Below are 23,786 nucleotides of genomic sequence, written 5' to 3'. Positions count from 1 at the left end.
ATCATATGACCCATCCATCGCACTCCTGCAAATTAACTCAAATGAAATGAAATCAGCATATCAAAGAGTTATTTGTACTCCAGGTATATTACAGCACAATTCACAATGAATAAAATATGGAATCAACCCAGATATCCATCAACTGGTGACTGGGTAGAGAAAACATGGAATATACACCATGGAATACTACACAGCCATAAAAAAGAATGAAATCTTATGTTTTGCAACAAAATGGATGCAACTGCGAGCCATTATGCTTAGTGAAATAAGCCAGTCTCAGAAAGACAAATATACATTTTTCTCTGATATGTGGCAGTTAACACAGAATAACAAAAACATATAGGAATGAAAAAGTCATTTTGGGATATGATTGTGATTATTGTTTTTAGCCTTTGTTTATACTCCTGTGGAACTGGGATCTTCCTACTTTTTACTTGTTGAATACTATGACTGGTGGCAAAATAAGCCTGTGAATATAAAGTATATTAAAATATGTCTTTCTAAAAACTCATGAAGAGAGAGGAGGGAGGGAGGGGTATTGCAGGGGAAAGAGGGAAGTGTGGTTGTCTTCTTGGAATTGTACCTATGAAATGAATAAAACCTATTCTCTTTATATTAATAAAAAATTTAAAACATAAAGTGAACCATCAGGAGTATAAGGAATGAAAATAAAGTCAAAATAATGAAGAACCAATAGAAAAATTATTCCTGTAATAGAACAATGGGTAAATAACCCAGCACAAATAAAACTGTGAAAGTACTAAAAATTAGACATTTGAAGTAAACAATTAGAAATAAAAATTGAAGAACAGTGGTTTATATCCACTAATCTAAGAATGTGAAGACTATCTAGCTTAATTTTCATTGTGATGTAAATTTTCTCTTTGTCATATTAAAATATTACAAAATAATAAATCATACAATTATTAATTCAAATAGTTCCTAATATGAAATCACACTGATTTTGTAAGATAATTAGAACCAAGAAACCAACATTACAGCATCATTTGGAAAAAAATTAGATGATCCATACTCAATATAACAGTCTATTAGTATGCCTTCTAATTGCAATTTTTTTTTTGACAGGCAGAGTGGACAGTGAGAGAGAGAGACAGAGAGAAAGGTCTTCCTTTTGCTGTTGGTTCACCCTCCAATGGCCGTCGCGTGTGGCCGGCGCACCGTGCTGATCCGATGGCAGGAGCCAGGTACTTCTCCTGGTCTCCCATGGGGTGCAGGGCCCAAGGACTTGGGCCATCCTCCACTGCACTCCCTGGCCACAGCAGAGAGGTGGCCTGGAAGAGGGGCAACCGGGACAGAATCTGGTGCCCCGATTGGGACTAGAACCCGGTGTGCTGGCGCCGCAAGGCAGAGGATTAGCCTAGTGAGCTGCGGCGCCGGCTTTCTAATTGCAATTTTAAAAGGAAAAAGTCAAAGAGAAAGCTAAGCAAAATAAAATGAAACAAATGTCATTAACTACAAAAGATTAGGATTCATAGCATATATATATATATACACACACAAATATAGATACATATATCATATATATATACTATATATATTCCATATGTGATATACTGATACAACACATAATAAGTTGCTAATGGATACAAAAGTTATTTTACTAATTATATTTAGAAAAAATTTACTTTATAAAGGCTAAGATACAAAATAATTGATTATAATTTAAGCTGAATTTTATGGGTAATATCTAGATATAGGTCTTTTTTTTTCTCAAAATGCATTGTAAGGAGAGCATGGAGTTCAAGATTACAAAGTACAAAATATAATAAGTAAATAATATTAATAATAAGTGAATAATAGAAATAAGGCAATTCTTCTCTTGCATATGCTTTCACTGTCACTTTTTTTAGAAACATTGTAACACTTCCTGGAAAGCTTTCTCCCTCATTACCAGATTTATAGCTACCCTGATCATATAAGCTGGATGTTATCTAAAACTGTATTCATAGTACATTGATTATACTTTAGTAGTCTTTAACCTAGAAGAAAAAAGTAGCTATAATACTTAAAAGATAAAACAAAAGAAAATAAAAATAAAAATAAACAAAGCCAAATTTAGAAGCAATACTATCCCACTTGATACCTACCTCTTGGAAATGCCATTAGCCAGACATTTATGGCTACAGGATTTAGAAGAGAGGGGTGATGAAGTTGGGGACAAGTTGAGAGGGGCAATCAAACTGTTGATGATCTCAGTTAACTGTGCACTCTGCAAGAAAACAATCAACCATTTACTACTGCTAAACAAGAAATGTGAAATAGAAAAGACCTGTAGTGTCTACTAAATGTTTAACTCCTCATGAAAAATGTAAATGCTTGTTACTTTAGTAAATATTTTAATCTCTAATGATTTATGCCACAGCTGATTTTTTTTCATTATAAATGTACATTTGTAAGCATCCATCCATTTCATACTGTTTTTTTAATCACAGTTACTTTATCTACCCATCCCATCCTTTAAAATGCACAAGCCCAACTAACGGCATTGATACAACATTGCCCTTGAGGCAGACAAACTAATAAGTTTAAAAACTCATAGCTATAATTTATTAAGTGCCTAATATGTACCAGGCACGACTGTACACAACAAATGTAACAGTAACCCTTTCTATTCTTTACAACTAACCTGCAAGGTAGATAATATAAGCTATTCATATCACTTGTATTAATATCAGATGAGAAAATTATATCAAAGAAAGAAATAGTAAACTAATTGGTTGAGGATTACAAAATTGATTAAAAATGGAGTTAGGATTCAAATCTAGAAATAAATCCAATGCTAACTGTTTTTCAATATTTCTCCTAATTCAAAAATATCAGCACTCTTTTTTTGGCATTCAAAATTTTCTTTGATCCTTATCACTGACTTACATGCATGTAATAAATAATTATACTCGATAGCTTACAGAAATTATAGTAAACAAAAGCTACATAAATGGAAATAGTACATTCATATAAGACAGTAACATCTATTTTCATTACACATGTAACCCATGTTCATTGTAGAAAAATTGGAAAATATAAAGAAGTTTAAAAAGTGTAGAAGAAAGTCATTTACAATGCTACTTCACAGAAAAAAACTGATAATGTCTTAGCATATATGTTTCCCTCTAGAATAAGGTTTCTGAGTGTATATGTTCATGAATATATGTAAAACATGCACACACACATGCTTTTTTTAAAAAAAAAAGATTTATTTATTTATTTATTTATTTGAAAGTCAGAGTTACAGAGAGGCAGAAGCAGAGAGAGTCTTCCATCCGATGGTTCACCCCCCAGATGACCCCAATGGCCAGAGCTGTGTGGATCCAAAGCCAGGAGCCAGGAGCTTCTTCCAGGTCTCCTACGCAGATGGAGGGGCCCAAGGACTTGGGCCATCTTCTGCTGCTTTCCCAGGTCATAGCAGAGCTGGATTGGAAAAGGAGCAGCCAGGATTCGAATTGGTGCCCATATGGGATGCTGGCACTGCAGGTGGCAGATTTACCTGCTACACCACAGTGCCATCCCCCACATACATACTTTTAGTAAAATCATTTAACATCAAATTTGTAAAATCTGGCTTTCTCACTTAATACTGAGGCAGAGAGAGAGTGAGCCATCTCACCACCTTAACTGACTGAAAAGATTCCATTATAACATTTATACATTATCCGTATACTCATGTTTACGAGTATATGAAATAATTATTTTGAAACTCTTTTTATTTAACTAATAAAATGCTAATATGACACTAAAAGAATATTAAGAATTAAGACTGTTGTTTGACTCCTTAAGAAAAACTTTCATAAAAAAGATCATGAAATGTTTTGACCATTTACTTTTTTGAGAAATAATATGTACCTAATGACTTCATTTTAAAAATTATTATCAGAGTTTTTAGAAGATAGCTCATTTTACAAATCATCAATACAAATAGATTTTTTGTTCATTTAGCAAGTATTAATTAGTCACACAATTCAACCTATGGTGTAGCTCATATTTTCCAGTCTGAAACACAGAAACATTCTTCTCATTGTTTTACTTCCAAAAACATCATTAAAGCCACTGGAAATCGCTGGTCCGGTATGTTTCATTAATTGGCTCACAAAAACATCACCACAAGCCTGAGCCTTTCCCTTACCAACAGCCTACTCTGGCCCAGTACACTCTCATGTACCGGAGTCTGCATGTGGCTTAGGAAATTCACAGTAAAAATGAAAATAAGAATATAAAATTAGGGAAGATAATATTTGAACTCTGGATACAAAAATTTAAAAATGTATTAGCTATTCATAAGTTTTCTAATGTAAGTATATTAGAAGTGAGATTTATTGGGCCAGCGCCGTGGCTCACTAGGCTAATCCTCCGCCTTGCGGTGCCGGCACACCGGGTTCTAGTCCCGGTCAGGGCGCCAGATTCTGTCCTGGTTGCCCCTCTTCCAGGCCAGCTCTCTGCTGTGGCCAGGGAGTGCAGTGGAGGATGGCCCAAGTGCTTGGGCCCTGCACCCTATGGGAGACCAGGAGAAGCACCTGGCTCCTGCCATTGGTTCAGCGCGGTGCGCCGGCCACAGCGCGCCGGCCGCGGCGGCCATTGGAGGGTGAACCAACGGCAAAGGAAGACCTTTCTCTCTGTCTCTCTCTCTCACTGTCCACTCTGCCTGTCAAAAAAAAAAAAAAAAAAAAAAAAAAAAAAAAAAAAAAACCTGGATGAAAAAAAAAAAAAGAAGTGAAATTTATTGTAAATCACCAAAATTACTTAATATGAGGTATGTTTTAAATCACCTAAATAAAAATAAGGTAAATTTTAATTTGTGAACAAAATAGATTACGTGACAATGCTAGTGTGACTATTATGAATCCATAATGTAGTTTTTTAAATGACACGTCTACTACTCAATAGTGTTTAGCTGCAAGCTCTAACTACTGCAACCAAGCCAAAAGCTTATCAAGAACAGCTGAATACCAACAGATTATCTCAAGAAAAATAGGTGTAATGTTGAGCTTGCTACTCCTAGTGCTTAACTCACATCTTGACTGTCTTCCTTAACAAATATTTGAAAATAACTTATTTTTAAAGGACTTATAAAGGCATTGTTATCATGTTTCAAGAGCAAATGACTTGTTGATAGCAATTTATTAATTACCTTCCAAGCAATTGCTATTGCTCCTTTTTCCCATCTTTTTTCGTCTACTGTTCCTACACCAAGCCATTCCATTTTTAAAAAATATTTATTTATTTATTTGAAAGTCAGAGTTACACAGAGAGAGGAGAGGCAGAGAGAGGGAGAGAGGACTTCCATCCAATGGTTCACTCCCCAATTGGCTGCAATGGTCAGAGCTACGCTGATCCGAAGCCAGGAGCCAGGATCTTCTTCCAGGTCTCCCACACGGATACAGGGGCCCAAGGACTTGGGCCATTTTCTACTGCTATCCCAGGCCATAGCAGAGAGCTGGATTGGAAGTGGAGCAGCTGATACTTGAACCAGCGCCCATATGGGATGCCGGCGCTTCAGGCCAGGGTGTTAACCCGCTGCGCCACAGTGCCAGCCCCGAAGCCATTACCATTGCTCACACAACTCCTGCTTTCCAATACTACCTAAGCCTCTAATACTCCCATCAGCAAAGAGACCTAAAATGCACATACTATCCAAGGCAAGCTTCTTGGGCACAGAACCTGTGCAGCCACAGAACTTATGCTTGCTGACTGTTCTACTGTCTTTAAATTCTTAATTTTTTTAAAACAAAGGATTCTGCAATTTCTTTCTTTCTTTCTTTCTTTCTTTTTTTTTTTTTTTTTTTTTTTGACAGGAAGAGTGGACAGTGAGAGAGAGACATAGAGAAAGGTCTTCCTTTTCTGTTGGTTCACCCCCCAATGGCCGCTGTGGCTGGCTCACCATGCTGATCTGAAGCCAGGAGCCAGGTGCCTCCCCTGGTCTACCCATGCCGGTGCAGGGCCCAAGGACTTGGGCCATCCTCCACTGCACTCCCAGGCCACAACAGAGAGCTGGACTGGAAGAGGAGCAACTGGGACAGAATCTGGCACCCTGACCGGGACTAGAACCTGGGGTGCTGTCGCTGCAGGCGGAGGATTAGTCTAGAGAGCCGCGGTGCCGGCCTCTAATTTCATTTTGCACTGGGCTCTTCAAATTAGCTAGTACCTGTACCCATGTGGGAGTCCCAGATGAAGCTCGTGGCTCCAGGTTCCTGGCTTTGTTTGGCCTGCCTAGCCCTAACCATTGTGGCCATCTAGGGAGTGAACCAGTGGATGAAAGATCTTTCTCTGTCTCTCTGTAACTCTGCCTGTCAAATAAGTAAATAAGTAAGCAAATAAATAAATAAATCTTTTTTTCTTTAAATTATTTAAATTTCTTTAGCCAGTTCCAGTTTAGTCTCAAGTCCAACCAAACAAATTGGTAATACCAAGGAGAGAAGAAAAAAAATATAAGAAATCACTTTTTAAAGTTAAAATTCTTCTAGAATTGTGATATATTAAGAATTAAACCAGCTTACTTTCCCCTGAATAAATAGAGACCTACAGTTGAAAAAAGTAGATTTGACTGAGCAAACAAATAAATTACTCTGCAGATGAAACAATTAAGGTAAAAATGAAGGGGGATTGATCCCACAGGACAACAGCAATAAAAGAAATATGGCAGTGAGATTATGAGAAAATAACTAACAGTAATTTAAAAATGTTGCTTACATGATAAAATGCATTCCAATTTAATATCAGATATTACCAAACAACTTCTTACAAATATTCATGAAAGTATTCTGATTTTGCATTCCAATTAAGGAAAACTCTAGGTAATTATATTTAAAAATATGGGGTAGGAAAGTTTATATCATATTTTGTATTGCCAGAAAGAAGACTAAATTACTTCGCCGTCTTTGTCAGAAAAACCCAGGAAAATTAGATGCAGGTAGCTATGAATCTATTATTATTTCCCCAGGGAACAAAGTAATCCTGCTACATGATCAAGATTGGCTGTGCTCTGGCAGATCCAGTCTAGTTTCAAGGTATTAAAAAGCCATGTTTGTTCAAAATCACCAAAGTCTGAATCAAACTAAATGGTTTCATATCAGAAGAACATAATAGGATTTAGTTACCAGAGAAGGCATTAGAATCAAAATAATATACAAGAAGCTATTTTTTAAAAGATTTATTCATTTGTTTATACGAAAGGCAGAGTGACAGGGAGAAAGGGAGAGACAAAGAGAGACAAACAGAAACAGAGAGGTCTTCCATCTGCTGATTCACTCTCCAAACGTCTACAACAGCCAAAGCCAGGAGCCATTCAGGTGGGTGTCAAGAACCTAGGTACTTCGGTCATTATCTGGTGCCTCCCAGGCACATTATGAGGAAACTGGATGTGAAGTAGAGGCAGGACTTGATCCCAGGCACTCCAATATGATATGTGAGTGTTCTAAGCAGTATCTCAACTCATTGAGCTATAACGTCCACCCTTAGGAGAGGTTTCCTTGACTTTCCACTTACATTATCATTTTTACATGAAGAAACCCAGGTTATAATTATTATCTTTCATTGAAATCTCACTCAATAAGTCAGTAAAACAACCTTTCAGATTTATTAACTAGTGCAACAATACTATTCTTCTGAAAAAAAAAAAAGCCTAATGCTGAGAAATTTTGTTAGTAAAAGGATTTTGTAACACAAAATTGAATTATCATCGATGGCTATGTGCCAGCACTTTCCATATTAATTTAAATAATTTTAATTATATCAATATTATGAAAGACCAGTCATACACCAAGTATTTTAATTATATTTAATATCAAATGGCCAATTGTAATAACTTGTATCCCAGACAGACACACATATAATGATGTTTATTTGAATAGCTTATGAAATAGAGTAGAAGTCTTTTCCTACCATGGAAACTTTGCTCTGACTTTACCTGTTTTTCTATGTTTCGAAGAAGTAATGTAGGACTGCTAGGTGACATCTCAAAATCTTGTTCTGGGAAAGGATCTTGACTCTCCTGGGAAATCTGAGGATTCCCTGCAGTGTTTAATGAAGATGCTTGATCTGCATATTGTATTTGTTTTTTCAGATTGTCTTTTGGAACTTGACATTCTTCTAGAATCACTATCCCCTAGACAAACAGCAAAGAAATCGTTGAAATAAAAACAAGTTGATTACTAAATCACTTTTAATACTACAGTACACTTGAAACTATGCTTATTACCCCTTAGAAACAGCAATAAATACACTTGAAAGGAGAGTTTAACTCTGAGAGAAATTGGCAGAGTTAAAACGTGTAGCTAAAATAACATTAATGCCCGATGGGTTGGGCTTGTAAAATATTGTCAAAAGTTATATAAATGCAGTGTTTCTCTTCTTATTGTTTTTAAATAATATCATTAAAAGCATGAAATATTTAGAATAAAATAAAAGGCTTATTATACTCAGAATATGGGCATTTCAGACTGAAATCTAGAATACTTCCTGACACAATTTTCTGACATTTTGTTAGTAGCATTTGTATTTGAGTTTTATATTTGAGCACTCTCAATTTGTTAAATCAAAATTCCAAAGTTACAACATCCAAACAACAATCTGATTCTAGACTTCTCTCAGCATCCCCTAATGAGCCCTGTCTCAGTTACTGCCAGTCAGCATCCATAGACTAGAGTGTACCACTGGGGGTCGGGGGCAGGATACTTTAAAGGACAATCCAAGTTCCTACTGTTTATACAACAGTGGTGCTAATATTAAAGGCACAGGTTTTTAACCTCGATGCTGTATTTTCTGGAATGTAAGGAGCAAGGGAATGAGAAGAGCTCTAGCTTCCTCCTGTACTCTGTTTTCTATTTAGAAACATACATCCTAATTCTTCAGCTGATTTTTCCCACATTCCCCAGCTTCTTTTCTCTTACTCATCTCAACCTTAGCGACAGACAAGAGATGAAGGTGACAAAGAAGTGCACAGACATGATCTTAATGGTTTCATACTAAGTTCTCATAATAAGTTTCTCTCTTCCTACCCTTTTTATCACCTTCCCCTTCCAAAAAATTACATATACAAAATTTTTTTCAAAATGCTAACAGCTAATTTAAAAAGTATTGAGCTCCTAATGTGGCTAATATATTCCATAATGAAAAATAAACTAAAACATTTATATAACTATAACTACACATGATTTCAATTATGAAACAAATTATATGACTGCTGTGGGTCAGTCTACATTACGTGTAAGTCCTTTGAATAAGATGGAAACTCCCTATAAATGATAATGTGTTATAAATGTTTTAGCTTACAATATATAGAGAATATATAACTTTAGAATGAACATATTCAGGTATTGTGTTAAACATAGATTTTGCTGTCTTGTAGGACTATATTACCACTGATGTTTCACCAAAGTTATAAATGTATTATATTTTAGTTCTACATTTAGAACAGTGGTAGTATGCTGCTGACTTCTCCAGAGAAAGGGATCCAAATATTGTGCTCAATGACTATTTTCTTAGAAGGTACAAATATGGCCATCAAGAAATATGAAGAAACATTTAACAGGCATTCTATTTTTATTTATTTGATATTTTAAAAATTAAATTCAATATGATAGATACAGTATCATCAGTTTCTGAATCTCTAGAAAGTATTCATTCAAAATTTCTATAAGACTCTCTAGGTTTTTTCACAAGTACCTGTATACCAAGGAAACACAAGTTTATACCATATCAGTTTAATTACAATTATGCTTGGTTTGATTGCAGTTTATATTATGTGTCAGCTGCGGTCAGCGCACTGCGCTGATCCGAAGGCAGGAGCCAGGTGCTTCTCCTGGTCTCCCATGCCGGTGCAGGGCCCAAGAACTTGGGCCATCCTCCACTGCACTCCTGGGCCACAGCAGATAGCGGGACTGGAAGAGGAGCAACTGGGACAGAATCCGGTGCCCTGACTGGGACTAGAACCCGGTGTGCCGGCGCCGCAGGCGGAGGATTAGCCTAGTGAGTCGCGGCACCAGCCAGATTAGCCTTATTTCACACCCCATATTCATATTATTGCTTCTATGAAAACCTATTCTAAATTTCAAAAGCCCAATTTCCAAGCCTTTATAATATCACCTTTTTACAAGTAGGAAGCCTGCCATAGTTAACTCCATAAAGAATAAGATTTTTAAAATTCAGTCAGGGAGACATTCATAGTCAACTTAATAATTTTTTTTTTCCATTTAAACTACTGCCCTGGACAAAACTCCGAAATTGTAAAAAGATGATCTCCTATAGCCAAGAACAGGTAAGAAAGAGATGAGGATTAAAACCTTTGGGAATTTAGAGAGAGTTTCTGTTCTTAAAAAATTAAGTTTAATGATAGATAAAACAGTACATACAAAGATGTGACTTTTTCAGAAAACTGCGTTCGGTAATGGACAGTGAAGACAAACATTACATTTAACATTGGAGAGTTCATCACTCTCATTCTCAGGGTACTCAAAGAAAACACTACCTGGGAAATAAACAATTGCCTTACCAACATATTTATATTCACATAAAGTCATCAAAGCTAATTGTAAGCAAAATTTTAAATAAAAAATCCTTTAAAATTTTCATTTTATTAGAAATGTCCACACAGCCAGGACTGGGTCAAGAGGAGGCCTGAGCCCAGGACTCCATCTAGTTCTTCCACATAGGTGGCAAGGATCCAACTACATGAGCCATCACCTGCTGCCTCCCCAGACCACATTAGCAGGAAGTTGGATCAGAAGCAGAGTTACCAGAACTGGAACCAGGCACTCTGAAAAGAGATGGGGGCATTCCATGTGAAGCCACTGTGACAAATGTACACCCCAAAAGAAAAGTTTAAAACACAGAAAACATACAATTACAAATATGAAAGATTCTATTACAGAATAAAAACAGAAATCAAAGAAAGATGGGACAGCCAGTGTCTCTCTCAAGAAAAACTATCATAACTGTTTCCTGAGAGATAAGAAACTTGTCTTAGTCAAAAGCTGAAGCAAAGAAAAGGAGAAATACAGGAAGTTGTATGATGACAAAACTACTATAAAAACAATAAAGTAATGTTGCTAATAACCACTTTGTTATCTTTTCTAAAAATTTAAACAAAATTTGACTGTATGGAGTGTAGTAAGGAGCAGATGACAATTTATAAATCTAAATCTTGTCGATCTACTAGAAGATCTACTCTGCATGTTTCCTCTCTTAAGGCGCAGACTAGCATTTATTTAAACAGGAAGCATACAGAATAGTATGTTGCAATCACTTTCTCCTAACTTTATCACTAATTTAACTGAGAAGAATTTTTTTTCCTTTCAAGATACATTAAACAAAATGTCTGTTTCACTCAAGATAGAATTAACTATCCTTCTCAAGATTGCTTTTTATAATAACTCAGGAAGTTTTAAGAGCAAAGAATGTGCTATTTTTACTATTCAGCCTAATAATAGCTCAGCTAAATTGCAAATAGATAATGAAAATCTTAATTTCCAAGAAATGTTAGAAGAAAGAACTAAATATTATTTTTGATAGTATAACTGTAAAACATTTTTCATAAAATAAACACAACACTATTCTTAAGGATATGAAACACCAGATAGACTCTAGCCTGAATCAAGAAAAACATAAGGCCATATAAATTATTATTGGTAAGTTTATATCTCTTTCCCTGAAATAATTACAGTAAGTATTATATAAATATGTAATCAAACTTTTTTTAAAAAAGATCAACTTATTTGAAAAGCACAGTGACAAAGAGAGGGAGAGACAGAGAGACAGAGAGAGAGCTTCCAATTACTGGTTCCCTCCCCAGATGGCCTCAATGGTAGGGGCTGGGTCAGGCCAGTCAGGAGCACGCCCCTTGTGGGATGCCAGAGTTCCAAGCAGCAGCTTAACCCACTGCACCATAACACTGGCCCCATAATCATACTTTTAAATAAGAATAAACAACTAGTAGATAGTACTGCTTAGACTATATAGTGAAATATCCTTTCTCAAACCAAAGGGTTATGAATCAGGTTATCAAGATTCAAATAAGAAACTTAATCAGCCATTTAATTGGGAATCCACTTTCTTGAAAATTTCCAAGTTGTTATATACTTGACTCATTCTCAGGATTCTTTGCTATACAAATACATATCATATTATGACCTTTAAAAAAGTGCTCAAAGAGGACATATTATCTGGTGATCTTGAAAGAACTGGGATATCACCACAACTGAAGTTCCCTGTAACTACAGTAAACAAGAAAAAGTAACTACGGCAGTTTAATATGAAACTTCCATTAGGAAACTCCCCCTCAAATATGAACTTTTATGTCTGTCTTTCTATTTTCCTTCAGAAACCACCATCAAATCCTAAGAGGCATTAATATTTATCACTTCCTAGCTTCCTGTTCTGTTCTTGTAAAATCATAGTTTCTGCTCCATTGACTATCATACTACTTTTTCATTCCTAAAACTACATTTCATGTTGTGCTTGCCTTCAAATATTTAAGGATTGCCTTTTTCTAGTTCAATCAGAAACAGTCAGGAGAGTGAAGAGACAACCGACAGAATGGGAAAAAATATTTGCAAACTATGCAACAGATAAAGGGTCAATAACCAGAATCTACAAAGAGATCAAGAAACTCCACAAAAACAAAACCAACAACCCAATTAAGAGATGGGCCAAGGACCTCAATAGACATTTTTCAAAAGAGGAAATCCAAATGGCCAACAGACACATGAAAAAATGTTCAAGGTCATTAGCAATCAGGGAAATGCAAATCAAAACCACAATGAGGTTTCACCTCACCCCGGTTAGAATGGCTCACATTCAGAAATCTACCAACAACAGATGCTGGCGAGGATGTGGGGAAAAAGGGACCCTAACCCACTGTTGGTGGGAATGCAAACTGGTCAAGCCACTATGGAAGTCAGTCTGGAGATTCCTCAGAAACCTGAAGATAACCCTACCGTTCGACCCAGCCATCCCACTCCTTGGAATTTACCCAAAGGAATTTAAATTGGCAAACAAAAAAGCGGTCTGCACCCTAATGTTTATTGCAGCTCAATTCACAATAGCTAAGACCTGGAACCAACCTAAATGCCTATCAACGGTAGACTGGATAAAGAAATTATGGGATATGTACTCTTTAGAATACTATACCGCAGTAAGAAACAACGAAATCCAGTCATTTGCAACAAAATGGAGGAATCTGGAAAACATCATGCTGAGTGAAATAAGCCAGTCCCAAAGGGACAAATACCATATGTTCTCCCTGATCGGTGACAACTGACTGAACACCAAAAAGGAAACCTCCTGAAGTGAAATGGACACTATGGGAAACGGTGACTTGATCAGCATATCCCTGACTGTTAATGAACAACTTAATACATTATCCCTCTTAGTAGTTTTTTTGTCTGTTCTACTTAATATGACTGGTTTAATTCTATAATTAATACACAGTTATTCTTAAGTGTTAAAAATTAACTGAAATGTGATCCCTGTTAAACATAAGAGTGGGAATAAGAGAGGGAAGAGATGTACAATTTGGGACATGCTCAAGCTGACTTGCCCCAAATGGTAGAGTTAAAAACATACCAGGGGATTCCAATTCAATCCCATCAAGGTGGCATATACCAATGCCATCTCACTATTCCAAGTGATCAATTTCAGTTCACAATTGATCATAATGAAAGGACTAAGAGTCAAAGGGAGCACATAAACAAGTCTAGTACCTGCTAACACTAACCGATAGAATAAATAAAGGGGAGAGTGATCCAACATGGGAAGTGAGATACTCAGCAGACTCATAGAATGGCAGATGTCCTAAACAGCACTCTGGCCTCAGAATCAGCCCTAAAGGCATTCGGATCTGGCTGAAAAGCCCATGAGAGTATTTCAGGCATGGAAAGCCAAGACATCTGGCAAAAGATCTCTGCGAGTGAGATCCCAGTGGAAAGAACAGGTCTTCAAAGAAGGAGGTACCTTTCTCTGAAGGGAGGAGAGAACCTCCACTTTGACTATGACCTTGTCTAAACAAGATAAGAATCGGAGAACTCAGAGGGCTTCCATAGCCTTGGAAACTCATGACTGGAGCATAGGGAGACTACTGATGCCATAGACAGGAGTGTCAATTGGTAAAGTCAACAACAGGAGTCACTGTGCACTTACTCCTCATGTAGGATCTCTGTCCTTAATGTGCTGTGTATTGAGATTTAATGCTATAACGAGTACTCAAACAGTATATTTCACTTTGTATTTCTATGGGGGTGCAAACTGTTGAAATCTTTACTTAATGTATACTAAACTGATCCTCTGTAAAAAAAAAAAAAAAAAAAAAAAGAAATTATCAACTCCCAACTTGACTCTCACTGGGATTAAACATGACAATAGGTCTGATCTGATTTCATCATCATTTAAAAAAAATCATCTATTATTTTTCACTTTACGTTTCTGTGTGGGAGCAAACTGTTGAAATCCTTACTTAATGTATACTAAGCTGATCTTCTGTATATTAAGATAATCGAAAATGAATCTTGATGTGAATGGAAGGGGAGAGGGAGTGGGAAAGGGGAGGGTAGTGGGTGGGAGGGACGGTATGTGGGGGAAGCCATTGTAATGCATAAATCGTACTTTGGAAATTTATATTCATTAAATAAAAAAAAAAAAGAAAATTACTATTTAGCCTCCAAAGTCAAATTAACATACCCCTTTTTTCTCTTTATGTTTCCTCTGACCTAATTTACTTCTAAATATTCTATGTACTTCCCTATTTCATTAAATATAGGTATGTGTGTGTGTGTATATATATATATATATATGCATGGACATATTACATTATTTTATATTGCAACTGTTTGCATGTTCTCTTATCAGAAAATAAATGCATGGTAGAACATAAAACTTTTCAGTTTCAGTTGATGTAAAGACTTGAAATGGGGTTGAACTAACTATACAGTTCAAGAATTCTCATTCTTTCCCTTTACAGATCAATCCCCATAAGATTTATAGTATCAGGTTATTTCTAGTAGGTCTACAGTAACACCAGGCAAAACACAGTTTCCCACAAAGACAAAGTTACAAAGATATATTTAGCAATATTTAGATTAAACAGGACTTCATGAGATTATATGAGGACTCTTCATTTTATTGGTTCCATGGGAAAATGAATATGAGTTTCAAAGAGCCTATAATTTTTGATTCCTCAAGTTTCAGGAAGCCTATAATTTGGGGGACAAAGTGCATTTTTAAGGAAGGGAAATGCCAAGTTAAAATTTCCCTGACTGGACTAAAACCGCATTTAATCCCTTAAGCATTTGTTTAATTTTTATCCCCATTAGACTGAAATACCTGAAAATGTTGTTCATCATTGTATATTTTAAACACATAGGCATCTGCCTATGTATGAAAGGAAAAAAGGAAAAAGGGAGAGAAGGAGAGAAAATAAGGGAAAAATAAATGAATTTTTATTTTAAAATTACTAAAAATAATAACATAGCTTCAAGTGTCACCTTGACGGAAACAATTCCGAATCTACGTCTTTTTTAGAGATAATGCTAGAGATAAGTATCAGGGAAATACTGAAACATGACAGAGAATTATCAGAGTGATAATATGTGAGAATAGACAGAAAACCAAGTATTCTCAAATATTGTAAATATTTTTAACTTTTTGACAATCGATGTGTGAGGAAGTTCACTTTCATTAAATCACCTATAAGTCAAGCAATTTTTTCTTAGAAATAAAGGAACTTGGGGCCAGAGCTGTGGTGCAGTGGGTTAATGCCTTGGCCAGCACTGTGGTGCAGTGGGTTAACTCCTTGGCCTGAAGCACCAGCATCCCATATGGACACCTGTTCTAGTCCCGGCTGCTCCACTTCCAATCCTGCTCTCTGCTATGGCCTGGGATAGCAGTAGAAGATGGCCCAAGTCCTTGGGCTCCTGCACCACCGTGGGAGACCCAGAAGAAGCTCCTGGCTCCTTGCTTCGGATCTGCTCAGCTTCGACCATTGCGGCCAATTGGGGAGTGAACCATCCGATGAAAGACCTCTCTCTCTCTGCCTCTCCTCTCTCTGTGTAAATCTGACTCTCAAATAAATACATAAATCTTAAAAACAAACAAAAAAAAAAAACAAAAAGAAAGGAACAATAAGAGGAGAGACAGTCTGAAATCAGTCATTAGCGGAGTTACTGAAAACATAAATTCCACTGATAATTTTCCGATGCCTCTGTGTGTGTGGGTGGGTGGGTGGGTGTGCGCGCGCACACGCACATGTCATGTTCACACGACAGGCACACATGTATGTCTGTAGGGGATGAATTTTGGAAATTGTCAGAAGTGTGACTTAAAAAATGTCAAATGACATGTTGTACTTAAAAAAATTACCTTTTAGGAGATCATTAGGCTCAAAACCTTGAGGCAGTATTTGAGAATACCTGGCTATTGTTTCTATTATCAAATATAATCACTGATAACTTTCTGTAGTATTTTGGAAAACATTTCTCTAGCACATAGTTTCTCCATTAGTCAGACTTTATGTACTCACTTATGGTGGCTGTTTTTTGGTAAATATTTATTTATTTATAAATATTTATTTTATTTATAAATATTTATTTTATTTTATTTTTTGACAGGCAGAGTGGACAGTGAGAGAGAGAGAGACAGAGAGAAAGGTCTTCCTTTGCCGTTGGTTCACCCTCCAATGGCCACCGCGGCTGGCATGCTGCGGCTGGTGCACTGCGCTGATCCGATGGCAGGAGCCAGGTACTTATCCTGGTCTCCCATGGGGTGCAGGGCCCAAGGACTTGGGCCATCCTCCACTGCACTCCCAGGCCACAGCAGAGAGCTGGCCTGGAAGAGGGGCAACCGGGACAGAATCCGGCACCCCGACCAGGACTAGAACCCGGGGTGCCGGCACCGCAAGGCAGAGGGTTAGCCTAGTGAGCTGCGGCGCCGGCCTATTTATAAATATTTTTAAAGTATTTATTTATTTATTTGAAAGTCAGAATTATAGAGACAGGAAGAGAGAGATCTTCCATCTTCTGGCTCAATCCCCAAATGGCTGCAATGGCCAGAACTGTGCCATTCTGAAGCCAGGAGCCAGGAGCTTCTTTCACATCTCCGACCTGGGTGCAAGGGCCCAAACACTTGGGCCATTCTCCATTGCTTTCCCAGGTACACCAGCAAGGAGCTGGACTAGAAGTAGAACAGCTGGAACAGCCGGGACCTGCACTGGCGCCCACATGGGATGCCCATGTCACAAGTGGCAGCGTTACCTGCTACAGTGCCACAGGGCCACCCCATGGTGGTTATTATTAATAACAAAAATGTAAATTTTACTGCAATTAGTCCAAGAGACATTCTCTAAATAGAATATTATGATTTAATCCTTTCTTCAGGCATTCAAGTTCATCTCCATGAATTTCCTTCATCAAAACTCCCATAGCAGTATAGTTGTGTTTATCATTTTTAATATTTCTTCTTTATATTATAATTGTTTATAAAAGTTTTATCACACATGGAAATTTTTGTAACTTATTGTAATATTCCTGACTTTTGGAAAATTATTTTTTGTCCTTGACACCCTTATCTGTAAAACAGAAACAATACCTATCAACAACTAAGGTTATTTTCAGTTTAAAGTGAAATAATACATATAAATTTTTACAATAACTCACATTTTAAAAACTTTTTTCATAGTTTACTACTGTTATAGCACCACAATCATTAAAAACAATATTAATATCTAGGTACAGTACTGAACATAAAAGTTTATCTGATGAATTCTGGATATATAAGAAAGAGCAAAAGAGAAAGAGGGAAATAAAGACTGAACACTTATCCTAAAATTGGGAAGAAGAAAGGGATGTTTTCAGTCATCATGTCTATTCACTACTTAACAGAAGGTCCTATCCTATGCCAGAAGGCAAGAAAAGAAAAAGTCTACAGAAGACACAGATGGCATCTTAATCACAGGTGATATAGTTATGAATGTAGAAAACTCTAAGGAAACTACAAAAAAGCTGCTAGAACTGAGAAGCTTAGAAAGAAGACAGGATCTATGGTCAGAATGTAGAATCAACTTTATTTTCATAGTCTAGTAGTGAAGTGGAGTACAGTAAAATAAAAAGAAGATATCATTAATAATAACATCCTGAAACATGAAATGGTTAAGGAAAATGTAACAAAATATGTTAAAAACCTGTATACTGAAAACTACAAAGACATTGCTGAGCAATTTAAAGTTTTAAATAAATGGACAGGGGCCGGTGATGTGGCTAGCTGCAGTGCTGGCATCCCATATGGGAGCCGGTTTGTGTCCTGGCTGCTCCACTTCTGATTCAGCTCTCTGCTATGACTTGGGATGGCAGTAGAAGACAGCCCAAGTCCTTAGGCCCCTGCACCTGCGTGGGAGACCCAGAAGAAACTCCTGGGTCCCGGCTTCAGATTGGCACAGCTCTGACTGATGCGGCCATGTGGGGAGTGAACCAGCAGATGGAAGACCTCTCTCTCTCTCTCTCTCTCTCTCTGCCTCTCCTTCCCTTGCTGTGTAACTCTGACTTTCAAGTAAATAAATAAATCTTAAAAACAAATAAATAAATAAATGGACAGATAATTCATGTTCACTTTCTTGAGGGTAACATATTGTTAAAATGTCAATACTTGGGGCCGGTGCTGTGGCACAGTAGGATAAGCTTCTGCCTGCAATGCTGTCATCCCATACTAGAGCCAGTTCAAGTCCCAGCCACTCCTCTTCCAATCTAGCTCTCTGCTTATGGCCTGGGAAAGCAGTGGAAGATGGCCCAATTGCTTGGGTCCCTCCATCTGTGTGGGAGACCTGGAAGAAGCTCCTGGCTCCTGGCTTCGGATCAGCCCAGCTCTGGCTGTTGCAGCCATCTGGGTAGTGAACCAGCAGATGGAAGACCTTTCTCTCTGTCTCTTCCTCTCTGTCCATCTCTACTTCTCAAATAAGTAAATAAAAATCTTTTTAAGAAAATGTCAATACTCTCTAAATATATGTACATACTTGATGTGATCCCAAGCAAAATCCCAGAAGAAATTTTTGTATGTACTAATGAACTGACCTTAAAATTTATATAGAAATGAAAAGAAATAAACACTAAAACAATTCTGAAAAGGAAGAGCAAAATTGCAATATTCAAAGCTTATTATAAAGCGGGAGTAATAAAAAATGGTACTGGTATAAAGAAATAGATTATTTTTTAAAAAAAAAATCAATGGAAAAGAACAGAAGGACCAGAAATGAACTCATACATATATTGCCAGTTGATTTCCTAGAAAGACATTAAGGTAAACAATGTTGAAATAATGTAATTTCAGAGAATGGTGCTGGAACATCTGGATATCTACTCAGAAAAATCATCAGAAATTTAACCATTGGAATGACCTTTCACCTTATTGACTAAAGGCATACATTAAACTTAACTAAAAATTATCACAGACCTTCAGATAAATGCCAAAATATTAAAGACACTGTAGAAGAAAACAAAATGGGAAATCTTTGTGACCTGTGGGTAGGCAAAGATTAGACAGGACATAAACAGCACAAATAATAGAATAATTGATAAATGAGACTTTATTAAAGTTAAAATCTTTACTTTTCAAAAGATATAATTAAGGAAATGAAAAGACAAGTCAGGATAAGAGAAAATATTCAAAATATGTATGTCAGGTACATATGCATGGCATGCATCCAAAATATATAAAGAAACCTTGCTAGTAGATAACACCCACTAAAAGTGAACAAAAATTTGAATATATATTTCACAAAAAAGATATATGAATAGCAATGAGAACATTAGGAAACCTTCACCACCAGTAGTCTCCAGGAAATATAATCAATAGAACCAATATGAGACACTATTATGCATCCATCAAAATGGCAAAAGTTAAAAAGATTGTAAACATTATGTATCTGTGAAGATATGTCTTAACTGAAAACTTCATACCTTGCTGGTAGGAGTGGATAGTGGTAAAACAACATTCAAAAACAGTTTGACAGTTCCTTTAAATTTTTTTTAAGATTTATTTTATTTATTTGAAAGACAGAGTTACAAAGAGAGAGGCCTTCTATATGATGGTTTACTCCCCAGATGGCCACAACAGCTAGAGCTGCGCTGATCTGAAGCCCAGGAGCCAGGAGCTTCTTCTGGGTCTCCCACATGGGTGCAGGGGCCGAAGGACTTGAGCCATCTTCTACTGCTTTCCCAGGCCATAGCAGAGAGCTGGATCAGAAGAGGAGCAGCTAGGACTAGAACTGGCACCCATATGGGATGCCAGCACTTCAGGCCAGGGCTTTAACCCGCTGTGCCACAGCGCCGGCCCCAGTTCAGTTCCTTTAAATTTCAATCCATTCTGCCATATAAATTTTTACTCAAGAAAAATCAAATAATATATATCTACACAATAATGTATAGAATATTTATAGCGTTTTACTCATAATATTCCTGGTTGACATATACTCTGGATCTAGGCATCATGGGATTCTCACAGAAGAGCACAACTCCTAAAGATACGTTTGCAATAGGTACAGGTGTTTAGCACAGCAGTTAAGATGGTGCTTGGGATATCTGCATCCCATATCCAAATGCCTGCTATAAGTTCCTGCTCCTCCATTTACAATCAAGTTTCCTGCTAATGAGCATCCTGGGAGGCAGCAGAGGACGGCTCAAGCTCTTGGGCCCCTGCCATCCACATAGGGGACTCAGATAGAGAGCTGAGGCTCCTGGCTTTGCCATGGCCCATCCATGGCTGTTGCTAGCATTTGGGAAATGGAACCAGCCAATGGAATAGGGAGGGAGAGGGATAGGGATATGGATAGGGATTGGGGAGGTTATGGTTATCATCTCAGAACTGTACCTATGAAATACATGGATTTTTTTCTTTATATTAATAAAAATTTTCAAAAATCTGTTTCTCTCTCTGCCATTCATTTAAATATTTTTATAAAAAGGATAAGTGAGGCTTGCACAGTGGCATGGCAGGTAAAGCCACTGCTTGCAGTGCTGGCATCCCATATGGGCACTGGTTCAAGTCCCAGCTGCTCCACTTCCGATTCGGCTCTCTGCTATGACCTGGGAAAGTAGTAACTGCACCCACCTGGGAGACCAGGAAGAAGATCCCGGCTCCTGGCTTTGGATTGGCGCATCTCAGGCCATCGCGGCCATTTGGGGAGTGAACCAGAGGATAGAAGACCTCTCTCTTTCTCTCTCTCTCTCTGCCTCTCTGTGACTCTGCCTTTCAAATAAATAAATAAATAAATGTTTTTTTTAAAGATAAGTGTGTAATAAAAAATTAGACAAAAGGAGACAATGCACATGTGTATGAGCTGATGGTAGTCACCACAAACCAGAAGCCACTTGAAACTGGAAGCAACCAAAATATTAATGAGCAGAAGAATCAATAAGCAATTTGTAGAATATCAATAAGATAAATGAATACAAAACAACAAAATAAATACTACAATAACTACTAAAACATATAAAATGAATCTCAAAATGTGATTTGCAAGTAAAAGAGTATTTACTTATGAAGCCATTCATTAAAAAAAAGAATATAATTTATATTGAGAGAAAGTAGATCAGCAGTTGTTCAGGGCCCTCATGTTAGGAAGAAGGAAATTGACTGGATAAGGGCATAAGGAGGTTTTTTGGATACTAAAGAGATTCAGTATCTTGAATGTGGTCATACTCACATGAGTGCATCTATCTGTCAAATCTCATCAAGTTTTCTACTTAAAACAGATGTATTTGTTAAAATATCTTAGTAAGAATACCTAGAAATCCTATATTTAACATAACAAATAAAAGCTTAGCTAAATCAAAAAGAAGAAAATCAAATTCCTGAAAGCTCAAAAAAATGACAAACAAAAATCAAACCATTTATTGTATTAGCTAACAGCAAAACTGTGAGAAATTATTAAGTCCTAGATAATTTTTCAGTCTAAAATTTTTTTTTAAAAATCAATATAAGGAAAAAGAGACAAAGATTTGTCCTTTAATAGAAATGGGTTAAACAATCAGTGGGAGAAAAGTTACCCCATGTTGTTTTTATCAGATCTCTTTAAGAAAATCAGTGTATGCTAAGAAACCTAAACTCCAGGTCCTCACCTTCATGAATTCTGAGATTTGGATACCCAAAAATACATCTTTGAATACATCCTTAGGAAATCTGACTTAATGCAAAATGATCTAGACAAATATATAGACTCTCTAAGATTGCCACAAAATAGCAATACTCTTAAAGATTACATGTGAAAAGAAAATAAAACCAAAAACATGAGGATATAATCCACATGCTCAAGAAGCAGAAGTCACAACAAAGAAAGTACTAAGACTCACATAACCTCAGTGGAACAATACAAATGAAATTAGATTTACTATGATAAAAGAAAGTGTCTTAAAAATGAGAAAATTTGCAAACTGTCCAAATAAATGAATATATATAAAAATGAAAAATGCTACCAAAAAATTAAGGACTCAATATACATATTAAAGAGCAAATTACCTACAGTAATAGAGAGAATGAATAAATTGGAAGAGAAACCTGAGGAAATAATCAAACATAATAGCTCAGAGAGCTATAGACATGGAAAAATATTGAGAGAAAGAGAAAGAGAGAGAGAGAGAGAGAATTAGAAGGTTTAAATGTCTTATTATGTTTCCAGAAAGAGAAAATAAAGGTAAACAAACGGGTTAAAAGTTATTCAAAAAGAGAATAATTGAGAATTTTCTAGAAATGCTAATGCACAAATCCAGAGAGTAAATAACCTACACACCTATATATCTCAAAGGTAAATTTCAGTACAACAAAAGGCAAAGTCTTAAAAGCAGTCCAAAGAAAATATTACCTATATAGAAATAACAATTAGAATGACAATAGTTGTGGTGCAGTGGGTTAATCACCTGCAATGCTGGCATCCCATAATGGCTCCAGTTCTATTCCTGGTATCTCCACCTCCCATCCAGCTCTCTGCTTATGTGCCTGGAAAAGCAGTGGAAGGTGGCCCAAACGCTTGGACCCCATATCCCCTACATACCCCTGATGGAGTTCCTGCATCCAGACTTTGACCTGTCCCAACCCCAGACTTTGCAGCCACTGGGGGAATGAACTAGCAAATGGAAAATGTCTGTCTCTACCTCTCTCTGTCTCTCCCTCTCTCTGTAACTGACTTTCAAATAAATAAATCTTAAAAAAAGAAATGACAGTAAAATTCCCACACCAACCATATGAATTAGAAAAAAATATTCTTCAAAGTATTGAGAGAAAATAACTGTCAACCTAAAATTCAACACCTACTTAAATTTTCACTCAAGAATGTAAGTGAAGTGAGTATATTTTCAGACATACAGAGACTAAGAAAATCTACTACCAATCATAAATTCTCACTGAAAAAAGTTTTTGGTAAAGAATACACTTCAGGGGGCCGGTGCTGTGACATAGTGGGTAAAGCCTGTAGTGCTGGCATCCCATATGGGCACCGGTTCAATTCCCTGCTGCCCCACTTCTGATCCAGCTCTCTGCTATGGCCCAGGAAAGCAGTGAAAGAAGACCCAAGTGCTTGGGCCCCTGCACTCGTGTTGGAGACCCAGAAGAAGTTCCTGGCTCCTGGCTTCAAATTGGCTCAGCTCTGCCATTGTAGCCATTTGGGGAGTTGAAGCAGTGGATGGAAGACCTCTCTCTCTTTGCCTCTGTCTCTCTGTAACTCTGCCTTTCAAATAAAAGAAATAAAAAAAGAATACACTTCAGAAAGAAAGAGTTAATCCAGAAAAAAAAAGAAATAGATTTAAGAG

At 36.9% G+C, this 23,786-nt stretch overlaps 1 protein-coding gene across 10 annotated transcripts in view; it reads right to left on the bottom strand.

Annotated features, from left to right (window-relative positions):
• Nucleotides 1-23,786, bottom strand: part of KANSL1L (KAT8 regulatory NSL complex subunit 1 like) — a 158,647-nt gene that overhangs the window by 65,788 nt on the left and 69,073 nt on the right. For 9 of the 10 annotated variants that reach the window (XR_011387126.1, XM_008259094.4, XM_002712447.5 and 6 more), the window contains exons 4-5: nt 7,919-8,116; nt 2,109-2,230 (exon numbers count right to left, since the gene is read on the bottom strand). Coding sequence is in view for 9 of the 10 variants with exons in the window: in XM_008259094.4 (XP_008257316.3) it covers nt 2,109-2,230; nt 7,919-8,116 (320 nt within the window). In the remaining variant the exon portion in view is untranslated. The remainder of the gene's footprint in view (nt 1-2,108; nt 2,231-7,918; nt 8,117-23,786) is intronic. The other variant, XM_017343075.3, reaches the window with a different exon arrangement.

Source organism: Oryctolagus cuniculus, chromosome 3, assembly GCF_964237555.1.
Source record: "Oryctolagus cuniculus chromosome 3, mOryCun1.1, whole genome shotgun sequence".
NCBI lineage: Eukaryota > Metazoa > Chordata > Mammalia > Lagomorpha > Leporidae > Oryctolagus > Oryctolagus cuniculus.
The sequence above is the reverse complement of the archived record's forward strand: the minus strand, read 5'-3'. Positions and strand labels throughout refer to the sequence as shown.